Source organism: Aulonocara stuartgranti, assembly GCF_965226115.1.
Source record: "Aulonocara stuartgranti genome assembly, chromosome: 22".
Taxonomy (NCBI): domain Eukaryota; kingdom Metazoa; phylum Chordata; class Actinopteri; order Cichliformes; family Cichlidae; genus Aulonocara; species Aulonocara stuartgranti.
In genome coordinates, this window is record NC_138957.1 from 12,145,917 (window position 1) to 12,167,275 (window position 21,359).

Below are 21,359 nucleotides of genomic sequence, written 5' to 3' on the forward strand. Positions count from 1 at the left end.
CGATGATAACGAGCCTTTGTTCTGTTTTGGGGCCGAGCCGCATTAAACATCCCGGGATATATCTCACCCTGAAAGCGTTAAATGACTAATGCCGGGCTGTAGAGCAGGAGCACAGGTCAGTTAATAAGAAATGAGATAAAGTATATTTAGTGTTGTTATCGTGGGCCCGATAAACACGCTTTTCTCTGAGCGTAGCTCTGACGTCAGAGATGAATGGTACCAATGCGCAGTGATCATGGAGCCGTCATTTACCCGTAACAAGACCGGAAACGCTCTCTAATGTCTTTCAAAATAAAACCAAAGTAAAGCTCCATTTTACGTCAGGTTTCCTCTTTATTTCCATTAGAACAACAAAAATCGGAGGCAATGTTCAACATCTGAAGGGAGACAATAAAAAAGAAAGATTTCTGTTAATGGTATTTTTTTTTCTTTAATACTTTGTGAAATTTTAAAGAAAAAAACATATTTTTTGTTGTCATGCATTTTAGTACGTCACATATCTATAATGCAAAAGGATTAAGCACGTTTGCTGACTTGTCCGTGTGAATATACTAGTTTAGTTGCCCTGATACAGATTTCTTCCTCAAAATATTATCAAACTTTGTAAGATTTTGAAAAAATTTAAATAAAAAAAAAAATAGCGAGAAAAACCTGCAAACACTCGAGCCCCAAACTGTGCCAAATCCAGAAAGTTCAATTCAAATCAGATTGACTTATATGGCGCCAAACCACAACAACACACACCTCGAGGTATTTTATACTGTAAGGTACAATAATAGTGAGAAACCCCTAAAATCAAACGACCCCCTTGCAGAAGGGACTTGGGAAGGGACAGTGTTTAACAGGAAGAAACCTCAGGCAGAACCAGACTCAGGGAAGATGAGACGGGATTAAAAAAACACATTAATCTCTGGGGAGAGTCAGAGAATGAACTAATGAAACTATTAAATGTATTTTAAATACATGTATCCGAGTGATTATTATTTTCCCGCAGTTTTTGAATATGTTTTTTAAATTCTGTATTATTTGTTTATCTATTTTCGCACATTTCCCACACTAGTTCCTTTACGCTTTTATTTTGAAAGCCACACGCCCTCGATCGGCCTGCCCTCTGTGTTTACTTCACGCAGCTGAAAGCTCGGGGAGGGAGAGAGATCCTGAGTTGACAGTGTGACACATTAACACGGGGACTCGCTGGAATGATCCGTGGCCGGTGTGCTGTCCTCGGTACCGGGATTTTCACTGAACTGCGGTCTCGTTAAAACCTTGCGGCTCACCGTCCGGAGCCCCGCGCGCTCCCGCAGGTGTAAATGTGCCAGAATGGACGCTGCTTCAGATTCCTCTGTGGTGAGTAGGACTGCTGTAGTTGCGTGCATGCATGCTGGTGGTGTTTTGAGGAGGGGGGGGGGGGGGGGTCTTGTGTAGTAAAGGTGTGTTAAGTCAGCTGGGCCTCCTTTGGGTTTGAGCTGGGGGGCACTTTCCCCTCACTGCGCATCTTTCGGGTATCATTTTAGCATGCTGCCCGTGTCCGCTCGCCTCTCGTATGTGCGCCGTTTGCGCAGGCTGCTCTTCTCCGCACTGTCATGTTGTTGTGGATGCAGCCAGCAGGCATGTTGACAGTTGGCTGGTCCCATATGGGCAGTAGCACCTATGCGGGTGTAGGAAAAAAATAAAAATGTGAGAGATAAAAGGCAGGGTGGTCATCTAACAGCTTTAACACAGAAAACCGCTGAGATTGATGAATCCGGTGTGAGGGGCGCATGAAGTGTTTCCCGTGGTATAGGGAAGCTAGTTTACAGGGATGGAACTTTATTATACACCTTCAATAACATACAGAGGAGACATGGAAGTGCGGGTTACAGAGCTGAAGGAGGCTCATGGTGTTGTAGTGTACTTCTTATATGCATGGGGGATTGCTGGCACTCTAATGTTCCTGTTATTTCTGTATTAGTTTGTTATAAAACCACTGTCATTTACTGGCACAGCAGGAACATAAAAACGAAAATTAATGCAGATAAAGTAGAGCATCAGGGTCAGGGATTTATCTGAGCCGCGTTGGAGGTTAAATTGCGTGTCTTTGACCCTGAAGCAGGAACTCTTTACTATCAAAGAGTTTGCATGTGAACAATGGTGCTTATATTTAGCCTATTGGTCTATACTTTAATCAAATGTACCAGGAAACTGATTTTACTATTAACCATAGATTTGATGACCCCACACCCTCTTCCAGTTTATCTCAAGTCTCACAGGCTGGGAGTCTGGAGCAGCAATTATAACAGGTCCTTGGCCTCATAATCTGCGTATGTGTACTTTTGTGCACGCAAGTACACACGCGCACGCAAACCTTGTAAATCAATACTCCACCATCACCTTGGACCGGTTACACAACCAATGTCTTTGCATGCATGACTGGTATACAGTTGTACAGTATGTTCACATGTCGCAGAGACTAGAGGGATGGCTGGCTTTGTTGTTAAAAAAAAACAAACAAAATAAAAAAAAAGAGAGCAAACTTCACCAAAAGTGCATTTTTGTACCTTGTTGTTGTTTCCATCACCAGGCGTTAGACTGGTCTCAGTCTGCTGAGATAAACATGAGGTCTAGATTTAGATGGGCTAATGTCAACGCCCAGGTTTGCTTATCAGCACACAGCAACGCACATTGACCTCACCTAACTTGCCCTATCATCAGACGAGTGCATCAGTGTGTGCGCTCTTGAGAGGACTGTGTGTGTGTCTGTGTGTCTCCTTTCTTTTCTTCAGTGTCTTGAAGCATTAACACCTACATGTTGTCGTTGTCAAAGAGGCAAAGAGTTCAGCTCTGTTGATATTACTTTGCGTCTGTGTGTGTGAGTGAAAGAAAAATCAGAAAGATGAAGATGTCAGCCTCCTATTATAAGAAACATGACTCACTCTTTTCTCACAGGTACATTTCTCCCAAAAAGCCCAAAGAGCGTTTTAGGCTTTCATAGTCTGATTTAAGCAACCGCAGACTGCTACTAGGTTAGAGCGGCTTTTATTTAGCTTTTCTTACTGTATTTAGTTGATAGGTGTGTCCCCTGACAACACCTGTTTGGAAATGTGTTGTCTTTTAAATTCAGGTGAGTTGGACACACCTAGGCGAGGATCAGTACACAGGAATGTTCTTGGCCTGCAAATTGTGTGTTTTGTGTCGTCGCCATGCTCCTGGTATGCAGGTTCTTGGAAGCGGAATGGCATGCCTCCCCTGCAGGCATTGTTTCGTAACCCAGGGCCGTGAAGCAACACACTGCATGACGAGAGAAGCTTGTGGCAATCGGAGCAGGGGCGTCTGACATAAGCGTATCAGAATTTGAGATGAACTAGTTTAGTTTGTCATCTTGGGCAGGCAAAAGGTGACAGATAGAAAATCAAAATGTAGCCTGTACAGTATCATTCCTGAGCTAATGTGAATCAGGAGAAATAATTGAGTGGCTTGCTAGAGTGACGGAAAATGATGTGGCAGATGCTTTAATCTTTAATGAAGTTTGTAAAATTGTAAAAAAAAAAAAATTTGGTGGTTAGTATAACAGATGGACACCGCTACCGTGAGGTAACCCATTAAAATTTAAAGTCTCTTCTTTGCTTGTTCTGTAATATAAAACTCAATTAACATATTGTTTGAAAAATAATGAAAGTCTCAAAATAAGCATTTTTGCTATAACCATGTTGGGTTTTTTAATTTAGTGATTGGAAGATCTGACTGGGAAACCCAGCCCAGAACATATGTGCAATCCTCCGTTGTGATCATGATTTCCAAAATGAACTTACTGTAGTCCAGTCTCTCATTGGAGTTGCTCGATAAAAACCAAAATGAGATCATTTTAATGATCATTTGGATTTGAATGAGACTCTAAACTAATCAGGAAAAGTGTTTCCACAAGTCAGGGCTCAGGGAGTTTTCCCCCATTGACTGCTGTAGGACCAGAAGTCTTTTTGCAACCACTGGGTTTCCCCCCTGGTGGTTATTAAATGCCACTTTAAGGCACTTCCTTGTTGGCTTTTTAGGCACAATTTCTTACAATATGTAAAAGGAAAAACAAAACAAAGAAATAACCTAATTATAAAAAATAATACAAGTTTTTTGAGCCCTTAAAATAACAGTGCATATGTCCTAGCCTTTTATCCTGCACAGCACTGAGACAGTAAATGCAACTCAGAGTAGGTGTAGTGTTTGTCTGTTGGCCAAAAACTACATGTATGAATGTAACATACAAATGTGAGTCAAAACATGATCAAAAGTCAATCTCCAAATATCCTCTCTGAATATAAACTTGTCACTATATTTCCTAATGTACTGTGTTGGGTTCTCCATATTTTATTGCTATTTTCTGTTTTCATTTTTAAAAATTTCATAGCAAATAAAGACACTTAAAAAAAAATTGATATTATAAATGTAGTTGATTTTGCTGTTTAGTTATACCTTAAAATATGTCAGTCTGTTAGTTTTTTTTCTGACTCTGGCAGACAGCAATCCCATAGTCTATAATAGAATATAGAGTTTTGGATAGGATGGGCTGTTGAACACTCATGGTCTCTGCTTGCTGTTCCCTGATGTTACTCTTAGTTCAGAGTTATAATTTATCCAACACTAGTTTATGAACAAATACCTACAAAGCTAATGATATTGGTTTTAGTTATGCTTTGTTTTGTTTTTTTTGCACAATGAGATGCTGAGCATGACAAACCACGACTCTTCAAGTTTTCTCCAAGCACTGTTAAAGATAACCTTACATAACAACTGGACTTTAGACTCTTGGCTCACTCTCTGCAATTCGAGCTATTATTATTATGATACTGTGCCTTGGTCCAGCTAATGCCAAAGTAATGAGCAGTAATGGTGAGCAAATATTAGTTCATCAGACAGGTTCATGATCCATTGTTTAGCAGAGTAAGTGACTATTATCATGAGTGGCTGTGTTTTGGTTTCTTGTATCTCTTACTGTTTTCCCCGTTCTCACCCTCAGATCATAGCGAAGTGGGACTGAACTGAGTGGAGCACTCAAAACCCGAAATATTTGCCACAACCAGTTGAGTATCTTGCTATCAAATCTACCACAAGGAGATCAACAGTTAGCCCAGAATTAGCTCAAACACCACCACCACCACCAACCTCACGTACGTTCAGCCTAATCAGGAGAAGATGAAGGACTGACAGCCGAAGACCGGCAGGTGACAGAAGGCAGCTCCGACCTCCCCATCCGCCAACCGCCATGGCGGGGCTGAAGCGCCATCATGATGGGAAGATTGCAGGGCTGTACGACCTGGACAAGACGTTGGGTCGTGGACACTTTGCTGTGGTCAAACTGGCCCGCCATGTATTCACTGGAGAAAAGGTATGCTCATCCAAGTCCGTATATGCAAGTTCAATCATTTGTTGGCAGTTACTAGATTTCTTCACTTTGAAAAAAAAGTTAAAAAATACTTTTAAAGACGTCACCCTTGTTCTTAGAAACAGGCATACCAAAGAAGGGTGACTGGGAGCACTGATGAGACTAAATATTTCTGATAGTGTGATTCTGTTCTTGGTGGACATCAGAACATCTGTACTAGCTCTACTAAGCACCTCTAAGTGAAGATAATACAGTCTCACTGTTTCTGTGCAAGTGCTTCAACAGCTGCTGACGTTACCAGCGCTGCTATTGTTCTGATCAGTTCTAACTTCTGTCTTTCAGGTTGCGGTGAAGGTGATCGATAAGACGAAGCTGGACCCGGTTGCACGGGGTCACCTTTTTCAGGAGGTGCGATGCATGAAGATGGTGCAACACCCCAACGTGGTACGCCTCTACGAGGTCATCGATACAGCCACAAAGCTCTACCTCATCTTGGAGCTGGGCGACGGAGGAGACATGTATGACTGCATCATGAAACATGAAGGAGGCCTCAGCGAGGAGGTTAGTGGGGCTAATGAACATGCAGAGGTGTCCTTCATGCAGTCTACCAAACCTTGAGTTACTTCTTTGTTTCTGTACTTGATCTTGGGTACTTGAAGAAAGAACCTTAACACATTAATTTAGTTTATCTGGAGATGGGAAGGGAAGCATTTTTTAAAAGAACAGAATTTGGTTGCATTGGTTTGGTTTATTTCTAGCTAGTATAAAAATGTGAGGAAATATAGTGAAGAACAGTTCAATGGTAGCCAGAAGCATTATATATGCAGATACTTGGAAGTTAATAAATTCTAGACATAAGTAAGCAACAGTGATGCTGAAAGCAATAACACTGTAACTAAAGGAGGGCAAAAGGGGTCTTTATTCCATATTTAGCGGCGAGTTGAACAAAATTCCTTTGCAGATGCAAATTTTGTTTATCACAACATTGCATACAGGCAACATATGTTCAATGTGACATGTGAAAGAAAGATGATAATCACATTTGTAATAAATCTTTTATAAAAACATATAGTTGTTAATAATCACTGTATGTTTGACACTGGTTGTTCAAAGTTCCCTTCATATTTTCTTACGTGTTTAAGAAGAGATGGGGTCGTGCCTAAAGGAAATAAAAATTCTTCATACAAGCACCTCTAAAACTCACTAACTGCATAATAGTTATGTTGTCTGTTTTATCAGAAAACAAAAGTGGAAAAACAAAGTATTTGCCATGTTTCTGCGATCGTTGATTAGCTATTCCGGTCTTCTTGCTAAGCTAGCTAGCTACATGTACTTTCTGGCCACTTCAGAAAAACAGGAACAAGTTGCAAACACCACACTAACATTAGCATTCTGTTGGAGTTAAATATTCAAGTTCGAGTCAAATTTTCCCGCTCTAATTCTGCAGATCCTGACTCTTTATCTATTCCAAACTTTTCTCAAGCTAACTCTTGCTAACTTCTTTTTAGTTTGCTGTTTGTTTTCTGGGTTTTGGAGCATTTTTATTGTATTTTTTTACATTTGTCTCTCCTCTTTAAGGTGGCCAAGTGTTACTTTGCCCAAATCGTCCATGCCATCTCCTACTGCCACCGGCTACATGTGGTGCACAGGGACCTGAAGCCTGAAAACGTGGTGTTCTTCGAGAAGCAGGGTGTCGTCAAGCTCACTGACTTCGGGTTCAGCAACCGGTTTCAACCTGGGAAAAAACTAAACACCTCCTGCGGCTCACTGGCCTACTCAGCGCCTGAAATACTGCTGGGGGATGAATACGACGCTCCTGCTGTGGGTAAGTCTGAAGAAGTGACAGAGAGTAGCTGCTGGGGTACATCTGTGGTGATTTATTTTAGTTCCTACAGCTTTAGCTTTACTAAAACAGGACACCATCTGAGTTGTTAGTGCAGTGTTGTATCAAGCAGCAGCTCACATTCACATTCAATCACTGTCTCAGCTGTGATAGCTCTGACCAAGCTATATGGCCTGCAATGGTTTGTAAGGAACCTGTAGACCTGCTTGGCACACTGCCGGTATTATCAGGCAGCTGATAGAAGGAGAGGAGCTGTTCAAAGTTCAGAGCATGATAGCATACCTTGAAGCCTGGAAATGAGATGATCCACAGCCCTGCAGTCCTGCACCTGCAGTTTATTTCTGTCTGCAGTTTGCTTTCATTTGCCTCTCTGTGAATAACAAAATCTGATATCAGATCGGGCTGAAATTGGTTTCTCAGCACTCTCTTCTTCTGTAATTGGAGCGCGCACTCACCTCAGTGTCACCACCACCACCCCCCAACACCCCACCCCAACATCGTCTCTCCCATCAATGGTGCTTCCAGTTCTTGCTGCTGAGGTGCAGTTAAGATATTGAATTATATTGTAACGGAAAACAAATCAAACATAATTGTGCAGAGTGAGGGAAAAGAGGGCAAGAGAAAGAAAGGGAAGTAAGAGGGAAACTGACAGAGCGAGAAAAAGGCATCAGGAGTCCCTCTGTCTACAGATGCCTCTCTGTCAGGAGCAGGAGAAAAGAATTTTCTGTTTTTCTGACTGAGTGGATTTGCAGTGGCTATTTTCTTCTCTCTGCCTTCACTGCCTCTCACTCTCTTTTGTGCCAAGCGGCGTCCATATTTTGAAAGCAATAATAGTCTTATTTGACTGCGCGTGTGTGTTTTCGTATGGATGATGTGTGAGTTGCTGAATGTGTGGGGCCTGTCTGAGCACTTGTTAGTGGACATTTTGCGGCGTGTGTGTGTTTGTTCTCTGGACCGTGCATACTGCCTGTGCACTATTGCTCATTCAGCTGAGATGATGATGTTTTGATTGCAGGGATTATCCACCCAGCCGGGATGTAATATTGTGTGATTGTATCAGCAGTGCTGTCTGATGGGCGAACAGGCTAAATGGAGGCCAGCAGTCCTGACGTTCAGGTCTTTGAGGAAACCTGGGCTGGGATTACACTGCTGCCAGGCTACCTGCTGACAGTCTGTAGGGCAACTGAGCTTTTCCGGTGACTTGCCATGTGGCGGTCGCCCCAGTTTGTTGCAGAGATAAGAAGCTGTCCTCGCCTGGCTTTCTCACTTCGGGCCTGCTTGGCATTGGTTTTTGTTTTTTTTTCAGGAAGTGCTGAAAATATTTTGAGATTAAACATGAGTCAGTCCTGCAGATTGTGCAGAAGGAGCCAATTTGCAGGAGGCAAACACTCCAAGCTTCAAGCAAACCACACAAAAACTATAATTATTTATAAATGATGTCACATTGCTTCAAATTTAACTTCTTCATCTCTTAGCTCTCACAGTTTTTCATTAGAGGTTAGTATGCTGTTTATTGTTGCTTGTCACTTAATGAAATATCAGAACATAGTGAAAATGCCCATCAAACCTTACTGCTGTATAAATGTAACTAACAATCACTCTGTATTTAAAATACTTGTTTTTGTCACTCAGTGTAGCGATTTCAGCCTTAAGTTGAAAAATGAATGGGTCATGGCAGACTAGAAGTGAAATTAAAAGGAAAATTGAGACCCAGATATGTGCGCGAAACTGTATTCTTCTATGAAAAACTTAAAATGATTTTGTTGGACAAATGAGTCCTCTCTGTAAATATTCTTCGGTGTGTGGGCTCCCTCCTTTTTGTCTTCAGTAAATGGAAAGTTAAATATACAGTGGGGCAAAAAAGTATTTAGTCAGCCACCGATTATGCAAGTTCCCCCACCTAAAATGATGACAGAGGTCAGTAGTTTGCACCAGAGGTACACTTCAACTGTGAGAGACAGAATGTGAAAAAAAAATCCATGAATTCACATGGTAGGATTTGTAAAGAATTTATTCGTAAATCAGGGTGGAAAATAAATATTTTGTCACCTCAAACAAGGAAAATCTCTGGCTCTCACAGACCTGTAACGTCTTCTGTAAGAAGCTTTTCTGTCCCCCACTCGTTACCTTTATGAATGGCACCTGTTTGAACTCATCATCTGTATAAAAGACACCTGTCCACAGCCTCAAACAGTCAGACTCCAAACGCCGCCATGGCCAAGACCAAAGAGCTTTCGAAGGACACCAGGAAAAGTATTGTAGACCTGCACCAGACTGGGAAGAGTGAATCTACAATAGGCAAGCAGCTTGGTGTGAACAAATCAACTGTGGGAGCAATCATCAGAAAATGGAAGACATACAAGACCACTGATAATCTCCCTCGATCTGGGGCTCCACGCAAGATCTCATCCCATGGGGTCAAAATGATCATGAGAACGGTGAGCAAAGATCCCAGAACCACACGGGGGGACCTGGTGAATGACCTGCAGAGAGCTGGGACCAAAGTAACAAAGGTCACCATCAGTAACACACTACAACGGCAGGGAATCAAATCCCGCAGTGCCAGACGTGTTCCGCTGCTGAAGCCAGTGCATGTCCAGGCCCGTCTGAAGTTTGCCAGAGAGCACATGGATGATACAGCAGAGGATTGGGAGAATGTCATGTGGTCAGATGAAACCAAAGTAGAACTTTTTGGTATAAACTCAAATCGTCGTGTTTGGAGGAAGAAGAATACTGAGTTGCATCCCAAGAACACCATACCTACTGTGAAGCATGGGGGTGGAAACATCATGCTATGGGGCTGTTTTTCTGCCAAGGGGACAGGACGACTGATCCGTGTTAAGGACAGAATGAATGGGGCCATGTATCGTGAGATTTTGAGCCAAAACCTCCTTCCATCAGTGAGAACTTTGAAGATGAAACGAGGCTGGGTCTTCCAACATGACAATGATCCAAAACACACCGCCCGGGCAACAAAGGAGTGGCTCCGTAAGAAGCATTTGAAAGTCCTGGAGTGGCCTAGCCAGTCTCCAGACCTCAACCCCATAGAAAATCTGTGGCGGGAGTTGAAAGTCCGTGTTGCTCGGCGACAGTCCCAAAACATCACTGCTCTCGAGAAGATCTGCATGGAGGAATGGGCCAAAATACCAGCTACTGTGTGTGCAAACCTGGTAAAGACCTATAGTAAACGTTTGACGTTTGACCTCTGTTATTGCCAACAATAACAACAATAACTGTTATTGCCCTATTCTCTCTCGGGCCAACACGGAGATGCTGATGCATGCTTTCATTACCAGTCGCATTGATTACTGTAATGCCCTGCTCTCTGGTCTTCCTAAGAAGAATATTTCAACTTTACAACTCTTGCAAAACTCGGCAGCTCGTGTGCTGACGAAGACCAGAGGGCGGGCCCACATTACACCGGTTTTAGAATCGCTGCACTGGCTCCCCGTGTGTTTCAGGATCGATTTTAAAGTTCTTTTACTGGTTTTTAAATGTCTTAATGGTCTTGGGCCTTCTTATCTCTCAGATCTGCTTTTACCATACGAACCCTCGCGGACCCTGAGGTCCTCTGGTACTGGCCTTTTGATTGTCCCTAAAGTCAGGACACATACTCACGGAGAGGCAGCTTTTCAGTGGTATGGTCCTCGTCTGTGGAACAGCCTGCCGGAGGAGCTCAGGGCCGCAGAGAACGTACATGTTTTTAAGAACAGGCTCAAGACCCACCTTTTTAATTTAGCTTTTACTTAGCGTTTATTTATTTTATGCTTATTTATTCTATCCTGTTATTCTATTATTAATTTAGGATTTACCTAATATTTGTTTGATTTTATTCTTATTCATTTTTTAATCTTCTTATTCTATTTATATTTATATTGTATCCTGTTCTTATTTATTTTATCATTTTACCCTATATATATTGTATTGCGTCATATCTCCAGTGTTTCCTCGGAGGGCGCTCTCTGCACCGGGGCTGTTATTGACCGTGGCTGCTGGGTCTCTCGGGTCCTCTCAGCCTGGCTGGGGGGCTCCTTTGCCTCCCTCCTGCTGTGTGCCCAGCCTGGAGGCTGCGGTCTGTGACCGGCTCCCGGTGCAGACGGCTCCCTGTTATAGTGTTTCCTCACTTGGCTCATGCGAGCCCAGCCCAATTTTTACTCTTTAAGTGTGCGCGTGTGTGTATGTGTGTGTGGGTGGGGGGATATATGTGTATTGAGAGTGTGGGGAGTGAGTTGGAGGGTGGGGTGGGCTGCTTTTAACTATGTAAAGCACTTTGTGCTACATTTTCTCTGTATGAAAAGTGCTTTATAAATAAAGATTGATTGATTGATTGAACAAAGGTTATGTTACAAAGTATTGAGTTGTATTTTTGTTATTGACCAAATACTTATTTTCCACCCTGATTTACAAATAAATTCTTTACAAATCCTACCATGTGGATTCATGGATTTTTTTTTCACATTCTGTCTCTCACAGTTGAAGTGTACCTCTGGTGCAAATTACTGACCTCTGTCATCATTTTAGGTGGGGGAACTTGCACAATCGGTGGCTGACTAAATACTTTTTTGCCCCACTGTAGATTTCCTCTTCCTCTTCATGAAGCACAACCTACACCTAAAAAAGAAATAACTTACCTAATAGTGATTATTCTGGGTACATGCATACTTCAAAGCATATCTATGCTTAATGACCATACATAAATGGAAATGTTTATTGATTGATTGATTGATTGATTTAGAAGAAGATGTTGTATAAAGATGAGTAGGACAGGATGCTTGAGTTGGCCCACTCAGTGTTCAGGGTTAACCCGGTGAAGACAGGACTGGTTATCCTGTTGGTTATCATTGTTAAAACGGTGTTCAGGGCAGCAGAAAGGATGTTTACACTGCCAGCTGTCACCAATAAAGAGTCGGCGTTGTTAGCGAGAGAGATGCTGATGTGCGCTGACGCGAACAGTGTTATCCAGAGATGTGTGAGCCATCTGGTTTATAAATAAAGTTATCGAGGAAGGAAGTTTGGCCGACCGCTGACGCAAGTAATGAGGGAGCAGGGTCGCGGTTGCTAGGATACGTTGGTTGGGGGTAAGGTGGCAGTGGGGGCTGCAGCAGCATTTGCTCCCTCCATCAGCAGTATGGAGCACTCTTTCACTGCCTCAAAGCAATAAATCCTCACCACCCACAGTAAACTGCCACATTTACTCCACCAGATTGAACTCTCCTGCGTATCCTGGCAAACTGGAGTGATATGAAGACGTATCACCAGGGGTCCCGAGCACTGTAAACCCACTTCCAATCTGTTTACCTCCTTTTTTTGGGTCTTCTCAAACTTCCGAGTTAGAAGAGCACAGGTTTTGTTCAGATAGTAATTGTAGCATGCTGTACCATGTGCTGTTCCTTTGAGAAAACCATGGACTGTATATAAAAGGTGGACATAGCTACAGCGACATCACCCATTGCTTTTGCACTCCCATTTTAATTTTTTTTAATTATTATCTTTTTACGGTTTGCTTTTTTGTCTTTTTTTTTTAGCTAGAAATTGGCATATTTGGGCGCGAGGATTGAGTGCTAGCAAGCTCGTTTAGGACCTAGCTACCTGCTATATAGTCACACAGGAACTCACAAAATGACTGCACTGCAAAAGCTGGTTTTATTACATTTATCATCACCACTCTTGTCTAAGTTCTCAGTCATGCAGGTCATGATAGTCTAAGGAACTTGGGAAGAAAACGACTGGACTTCTTTAAGTTTTGTCCAAGAAGCTTCTTCAGTTCTAAAACCAAATGGTGGAGAGTCCCAGGTATTAAAACCCTAGTGGGGGCTGTCCCTTAGGTGGTGGTTGTCCCGCTATTAGTCATGTGTGCCATCACATTAACCAAGGTGTGAAAAAAGCTGTGGGTCTTTACCACAGATCAGCTAGATCAGCTAATGCAAGATGTGAGTGGGGGTTGAGGCACCTGAGAAGGAATTTTAAGACTCCATTGTAGGTGGGAGACAGTTGGTGTTGTAAGCCATGCCCACTGATGAATGATGGTTGTTCACAGTGGTCATAAATAGCCTCCTTTACTCCTCTTTCAAACCATTTGTCTTCTCGGTCAAAAATGGAAACATTGCATAGCATCTTCGACCTCTGCTAGGATTTAAATACCTGAGACTCTCCACCTTTTGGTTTTAGAACCGAAGAGGTCTCTTGGCTGAGCAGTGAAATGTCTTCAAAACTTAAAGAAGCCTAGCTGCTTTCTTTCCAAGTTCCTTAGGTCACCACTCTTCTAAACACTGATGTAATGCCTAAACACTAATAGTGAAAATTAGCACCTAGCTAGCTAACAAACACAATGAACTAGCTAATGAACAAAGAGTATCTCATAGCTGACAAGGGCCCAAATTTATCTCAGGAAAGTCTAAAAAGTAATCTAAAAGGAGCGAACAGCTTGCAGCTTGTTCCACAGTTGCTAGTGACATAAAATAATTTATTTCAGTTTGAAAACCAGATGCTAACTAGCATCTCTTTAGCTTTCATAATGTGACTTATTTCAAAGTAAAATGGAACATGTTTGTGGGGTTTAATGTAGATGTGGGCAGATCGATCCAAATATCCACAGTATCAATACTGTCGATATTGTACTGATATCATATTGATATCCTATCCTCCAAGTTCAGTATTTGGTTTACCTAATAAATTTGTTTTTTCTGGAAATGAGAAGATGCCTTTTTGTGTTGACTGTCATATCTATTTTACTTACAACCTATTGATTGCACATTTAAACAACACATGTCGACCCGAAGTGCTTTAAAGACAGCACATTTACATTTCAGGTCCAAAAAAACACAGTTTCAAAATGCATGAAAAGCAGAAATGTGTATTTTGTTGTTTAAACGAATTATTGTAAAAAGTAAAAACCTCAGTAAAATTGCAAATTGATGATGATTCATCTAATCATGACACAATGGTCTCACCTACATAAGCTGACTTTATAAGTTAAAAATATCAGTATCAGTTTTGGTGTTGGCAATACTGGCCCTGTATTTTGTGGGTATCGGATTAATGTCAAAATTTGAAGTGTCGCACACAACTAGTTTAATGGTCAAATGCATTTTATAGATGTGTGATTAAATCATTTTATGGTTAAGAAATGATACAGGTGCTAAATTAAACCTGGATTTTGTGTTTTTTACTTAAGTCAATCTTAAGAGCAGACAAAGCTCACTATGAAATTTGCTGAAAATGGGTCAAAACCGTGACTAAGACCGAGTCTGCTTGCTTTTATGTCACAGCCTCTGCTCGCAGTCTGTATATGACAGCAGAATGTGTGTCAGTGGACCATCCTGCTGACCCGAGCAGCAGTGGAAGCCCTGAGCAATAAAGTTGCTCTTTTGAATCAGACCAAGAGAAGCGTTCCATAAAATTAGCATTTGTATGAAGCTTTGAGGGATGAACACGTTAACCCACTTTCCCTGGACGGCGCGTTTGTGTGGAAGCGCGTGCACCAGTGTAAGTGTGAGCATGACGCTGGCGGCAGGCAGCAGCACTGAGCTTCATCCTCGGTTAGACAGATGTGTCCTAAGCTGGCACACATTCATGGAAATGGCTCTGATCGAATATGATTCATGCTTCATTTGAACTTGGGGAAGAGACAGCTCTTGTTTTTTGTTTTTTTTTGGGGGGGGGGGGGTTCTTCTTTATCTAGGTCGCTAAGCAGACAGAACATGCGGGCTTCACTTAGTTGATCAGTCATCTTTATTTTCTGGCCTTCTTACAAAAACAACAGCTTTTTTCTGACCGTAATGACTTGTTCATTATAAACTGACCACATTCTCTCTCTGTGTCTCTGCAGATATCTGGAGTCTGGGCGTGATCCTCTTCATGCTGGTCTGTGGTCAGCCCCCCTTTCAGGAGGCTAATGACAGCGAAACGCTCACTATGATCATGGACTGCAAATACACGGTGCCGTCGCACATCTCCCATGCATGCAGAGAGTAAGTAACAAGCGCACGCATATAGCTGCAAAGATGGACAGAGTACTCTGCAGGTGCTGCATATTTCATGTTTGTAGATGTGTGAAGAAAAGAGAGCAAAGAGAGAGGTGCGGTCTCCCTTCGTTGTCCTGCTTTCACTCAGTGCTGCAGTCAGCTGCTCCACCAGAGATGCAGTGCTGCGTTAAGTGTATCTAATGCACCCTTTAAAATTGGACTTCTATTTTTAACATTGTGAGGGTTTAACGATGAGTCAAAGCAGAGCTGGGCGAAATAGTTGCAGAATACATTTTGAACGGCTGAAGCTTTGCAGACACATACTGTTAGTGAACATGGCTTCATTGGGTCAGGTTGACTTTCACAAAGCACCCCAAATATTGGCACGTAGCCCAGTTTTTGTGATGTTTATTTGAACCCTCATCCAAATCTATTGCCAACGTGGGCCTGATAAAACAGCACTTCTACCTATTTGTTTGGGGGATTTAGCCAGTGGATTTAGTATATCTTGCTAAGCCAGAGTGCAAAAAATAAATAGCTTGTATGCAGACCCAAACAGGGTTCTTTCAGTACTGCTACTGTTTGGAGGAGAAACACGTGCAGTCAGATATCATAAGCGCTAACTTCTAATCAGTCTAGATTAGGTGCATTGATAATTTGCAAGAGAAAACGCATCGCTTCATAATCCTGGCTCGTTTGTTAGCTGTGCGGCTAGCAGCTGAATAGGCAACACCCTGTTCCACTCGTGTGTAGGTGTACAGCATGCACAGTTTGTTGGAAGCTCTGCATGCTGTACACCTACTTGTATTACAGGCCTGGAGGCTTGAACTCGTGCCAGGAGGTTAGCTGTTAGGTTAGCTGATAAAGATTAATAGCCTACTGTTGCTATGAGCTATTTTACACATATAAAAACAATAAGTACTTAGAAAAAGAATAAAGAACCAGACAAATGAGATACCTTAGTTCTGTCCCATCTGTAAGTCTGTTCGGTAACATGGCCAGGTTTGGACAAAACCCTGCAACTGTAATAAATTAAAATTTTCTATTACCATCCATTCTTATTTCATTCATAACACCAGTTTCTGCCTTTTAAACATTCCTACATCAACGACCAGCTGTTTCTCTGGTGTGTCAGGAGTACTTACCTCCACTGTGATTCCCTCCAGTCTTATAGGCCACATGCTGCAGAGAGACCCCAAGAAGAGAGCGACCCTAGAGCAGATTGAGAGCCATCAGTGGCTTCAAGGTGTCGACCCCTCCCCAGCCACAAAGCTGTCTACTCCTCTGGTGTCCCATCGCAGCTTGTCGGAGGAGGAGCATGGCTCCATCATCCAACGCATGGTGCTCGGGGGCATCGCAGACAGAGACGCCATAACTGAGTATGTGTCCCTCTCTCGTACAATCACACATAAGTAAAAATCAATGCAAAGCTGTTCTATCTTGTGTAATCTCCGAAAATTCGTCATGGTTCACTCGTCCCACTGAAGTGTAATTGAGTGTCTTCAGCAGTTTAATTGGCATTAACAAGCAGCTGGCAGTCAATCCTGAGCTGTCAAATTAAATCTCCACTCCCGTCACTTCCCTTTTCCACTCACGGGTGGGGTGAGGCATTGATCTGTGTTCCATATATGTGTGTGCGCGTGCATACTTTTGTGCATTTTGGACCTCAATTTGATTTCTGTCTCCTCCATCACAGGGCTCTGGAGTCTAACCAGTACAATCACATCACAGCTACCTACTTCCTGCTGGCCGAGAGGATGCTGAGGGAGAGACAAGAGAAGGAGCAACACAGCCAGACACGATCACCCAGCCCCAGCAAGGCCCAATTCAGGTACACACACACCCCAGCGCACATACACAAACATTTCCTGAGACAGACAGAATGCTGCCTCTGCAGTGCTGCGTACTGTCAGTTTACGCAAAACAAGTCTGACAGAGGATGGACAGACGGAGCCCTTTTTTTTTCAGCAGGGATTGAAGGACACACTGAGAATAGAAGAGAGGCTGCAGATCAGCAACACTGTGAGGGATGTGCTACCAGAAATATCCTGCAACAGAACAAAAGCAGCGTCTTTTTATTTTCTCTTCTGAGAGACTGAATCTAACATTGAAGATTTAACTATGAAGTTACACTAAACCTCTAAAATAAGATAATTTTATATAATTCTATGAAAATATTAAGTAAATGAGATTAGAAGAAAAAAGTAATATAGATTAAAGAATAATCTCACTGCTTGTTTTGTGGATTCGACATATTTAGCTCTATTGTCTTGCATCACAATTTTAAGGCCAGTCAGAGTTGGAGAGGAGCATCATATTTCCCAAAGTGCCTTCAACCATCTCTCATAAATTCCTAGCAATATAGCACTGAACTTAAATTCAACCACTCCAACAGAATTAAATATTAACAGCATGGCCATTTACCACTCTTATTCTAATGTAGGATAAATGGAGAAAATAATGTGGCTGTTACCATTAGAGAAGTAAATAATTCAGCATTTTGAGAAATTTTCTTTGAGTCTCAGAACAAATCAGTGAAGCATAGCTAGCGGCTTGTTAGCTTAGCTTGGTGTAAACTGTTAAAATACGTAAAATAGTGAGTAACACGAGGTGGAAGCGAGTCATTAACAAACACCTGAAGATCAACATTTTATACATGGTATCACTTTTTTACATTTATATGGTTTTAATGCATGCACAGGTTTTAATTAATGCACAGAGCCTGGAGCCAGTTAGCAGATAGCTTTGGTTTGAGATTATAAATATAGAAAATTGCTAACTTTTGATAAATTGGTAGCTTACGGTATATTTGTGTACTTCATATATCTTATATATGCTATAAGGGGGTTTATTAGGAATCTTCAGTGTTTTATTTAGCTTTATATTTTTAGTTATGTTATACAGAACCAGGCTAGCTGCTATAAGTTTTTATGCTAACCTTTCTAGCTGATTACAGCTAGGTATTTACTCTATTTATTTATCAGTTTTTTTGTCTCTTGAAAAAAAAAAGTAAATGTCATTTTTTTGCCACCATTGAAATAACTTAAGAATCGTATGTAATTTATTAATTCTCAACATTGTATTTGTTCCTTTGCAGGCAGTCTTGGCCCACCAGAGTGGATGTTCACCAGGATGTCAGCGATGGTTTAGGGGGTCCAGCTATCTCCCACCCTGGAGGGCCGCAGTCCCCTGCCCGTAGTGCTGAGAGCCTCCACAAAGGCCCCAGGCCTAAAACAGCTCTTCTAGATGTCAGCCAGCGGCAGGAAAATCACACTCTAGCATCCAGCCAGCAGCAGCAGGCGCCACAACAAAACCAGGAGAGAGGGCTCAGACCTCTGGCAAAGCCCCACTCCAACCCCCTTAGGTTGGGCTCTCTTTCTTCAGTGGGTCCTGGAAAACCTCGGAGTCCCAGCCTTTTCAGCGTGGAAGAGGATGAGGAAGAAGATGGGGCAGAAGACAAATGTTTGCCCCCCTGTACACTGCCTTCTCAAGTGGTGCTTCGTTGCAAAGCTTCCTCCTCATCGTCGTCTTTGTCCGGTAATCGGCTGACATCTCGTATGAGTGCTCCAATTCTCAACCAGATCCACGAGGAGGATAAGGAGGACGAGGAGGAAGAGGAAGAGAGCAGGGAGTTGCAGGGACTTGGCCCGCCCAAACCCAGCCTCAGCCTCAATCTGAACTCTAGGATACCTTCACCTTCAACACTCATGTCCTCACCTAAAACTGTTGGTGCACTGGCACCAGTTGCCACGTTCACTCCTAGCTCAGAGACTAGCGATGATGATACAGAAAGTCACTATAAACCTGACACAGCAAGTCTAGATGAACATGGGGTTGAGAGAGGAGGGAGGAAAGAGGATGGAGAGAAAACGGGGGCAGGACAGGACAGTCCTTCCAACTGTGCCAGTCCTGGATCAGGGTCAGGCCAAGGTAAAGGCACAGCCAAGGCTGCCAGCGGTCTGGTGGAAAGCCTAAAGCTGATGAGCCTGTGCCTAAGCTCTCAGTTCCACAACTTAACGGGGGGAGGAGGGGGAGGTGGCGGAGGTGTTGCTGCTGGCAGTGCCGGCAGTGCTGGTGGAGATGCCCAGGACCGTCCCATGTGGAGAATGTGCATGGGCGGATCCACTGGTAGTTTAGATAAGGTCTCGCTCCTGGGTGGCCCCTCGCCCAGGGGCAACCTGTACCACCAGCCCCCGCTGGGAGACGCACTGGCAGATCCACTGCTGGAGGGACCCTGCTCAGGCCGATTGAGGCTGGGAGAGCTGGACCTGGCCCGGGAAAACCACAGAAACATGAAGAACCGTGTGCTGCAGATGCCTCTGAGCGACAAGACTCTGTCCGTCAACATTCACCGGAGCCCCAAGGAGGGTCTGCTCTGCACGCCAACCCCACACAGCTGCTGCCAGGTCATCTAGAGCACACCTCCCATGTTCCTCCGCTCATATTCCTGCGACCATTATTATTCTGCTTTCATTTCAGTGATGTCACCACATGAATGCGCATTGTTTTTGCATTTCTATTTCTTCCCTTTTGTTTTGACACGCATTGGTGAATAACTGGGAGGTCCAAATGCCAAAAATTGCACATTTAGAGACAATAAGTCTCCACGGAGGACACTGGGTGCAATGCCAAGTATGTGAAGCACTTTCAGCAGATTCAACAAAACATGGAAGGGGGGGAGGTCCTAACCGGCAGGTGTGTTTAAATGATGATACCGAAGGTGCTCACACTTTCACACTCTTAAATACCGTATGCGCACAACATTCACACCGTCAGCACTCTGGTAAGCCGAAGGGAAAGCTGTAGATTTTTTTTAAAGTATCATGTTACATATCATCTTTTTGTTGTGTTTTGATGCTGTTTTTTAATATAATTTTTAAATTATATTTTGGACATTTTATCTTTTTTTTATTTTAATGCTTTGACTGAAAGAGTTAAGTGTTTTCACTGAAACAAGGACCAATACAGGGTGAAAATGATGACGGTGGCACACAATATTTTGTAGTCTTATCACTGTTTTATTTTTCTATCTCGAACATGCTCTATAGAAAAGGAAATGCACACTCGCTCGTCAAGTCTCTGCAGGTGAACGGCAGAGTTTGTACATATGTGAATATACCTAGCAGTACTCTGTACCTGTAGTATTAACGGTAATGTTGTATTGCGGTAGAAACCTGAATACTAGATCCTAACGCACCATTGTTCGTCATTCCTACTGGATATCCAAGGTTTTGGTTGAACCCAGAGCTCTAAAGCTGTTTAAAGAGATCAGAAATCTCCACCGCCACATAATCAAATTATTAAATGTGCAATGGCAGCTTTTTAAAGTGAAGTGGCCCTGTTTCTATGTCCAGTGGAAGGAAGAAAAATTTAAAACTGGGGCAAACCCAAACCATGTTCATCCCGTAGCTGTCCAGGATCACAGTAGCCACTGTTGTAGCGTATTCCAAGACAACAACAACAACAATCGAGGGGTTTAAATGGAAAACAACAACACCGCCCCTTAAAGTGTCAGCCTGTGTAACTGGATGTGTGACCCACCCCTAGCGGAATATATAACTTGACAGTGCATGTGTTTTTGCTGTAGCAACCTTACTCTTAACCCACTGAGGTCAAGCCACCTATTGTATCTACCTAAGTAACAGATTCAAATGGTCACTTTACTGTAACCTCACAGCAATACCAGCGACTGCAAAATGTACAACAATAATATATGTGCCATAAGATCTGTCTTGAGCATATTGTACTGTATGTATATGATAGAGATCTATTAAAATAAAATGATGTGAATGGAGTCTCATGTCTGTTTCTCGAATGTTGTAAATGTTTTCTCTTTTGCCATCAGTGTATCAGAGGTTTAAAGCACAGGTTCTATATATAATAGCCATGGTGATGTCACCCGTTGGTTAATGAGGTCTAAAAGATATTGTCTTTATTGCCTAATGGCAGTTACTATAAACCTGATTCAGCAAGTGTGGTTGAATGTAGTTTCTGAAGTAAAGTTTTTAAAATAAGTTGTCTATGCACAGCCAAACAAGCCATGATTTTCAGTCTTTTTCTAATTTTATTGTCATCGACTTTAACATTTAACATGCTAACTGAAGCCTGCAGACTCTGAGCATTGCACTGTGTGATCTTGGGCTGAATTTGCTGGGACATCCACTCGTGGGAAGACTGTGACATTGTGTTAACACACCTGAAT

The 21,359-nt window shown here is 42.6% G+C and overlaps 1 protein-coding gene across 1 annotated transcript; it reads left to right on the forward strand.

The window, feature by feature from the left end:
• Positions 1-1,105: 1,105 nt before the first annotated feature.
• On the forward strand, positions 1,106-20,952 carry LOC309699445 (SNF-related serine/threonine-protein kinase-like). The gene is made up of 8 exons (XM_082522454.1): positions 1,106-1,347; positions 4,985-5,353; positions 5,693-5,911; positions 6,929-7,175; positions 15,022-15,163; positions 16,324-16,536; positions 16,854-16,988; positions 18,255-20,952. The coding sequence occupies exons 2-8, from the start codon at positions 5,231-5,233 to the stop codon at positions 19,570-19,572; spliced, it is 2,397 nt and encodes a 798-aa protein (XP_082378580.1). The 5' UTR covers positions 1,106-1,347; positions 4,985-5,230; the 3' UTR covers positions 19,573-20,952.
• The last annotated feature ends 407 nt before the right edge of the window (positions 20,953-21,359 follow it).

What these genes read in the sequence shown, in the direction of transcription:
- LOC309699445 (XM_082522454.1), top strand. Translation starts at nt 5,231, where the DNA reads ATGGCGGGGCTGAAGCGCCATCATGATGGGAAGATTGCAGGGCTGTAC. An exon ending in ATCTCCCATGCATGCAGAGA is followed by an intron (nt 15,164 to 16,323) that starts GTAAGTAACAAG and finishes GATTCCCTCCAG; the next exon opens with TCTTATAGGCCACATGCTGC. An exon ending in GACAGAGACGCCATAACTGA is followed by an intron (nt 16,537 to 16,853) that starts GTATGTGTCCCT and finishes CCTCCATCACAG; the next exon opens with GGCTCTGGAGTCTAACCAGT.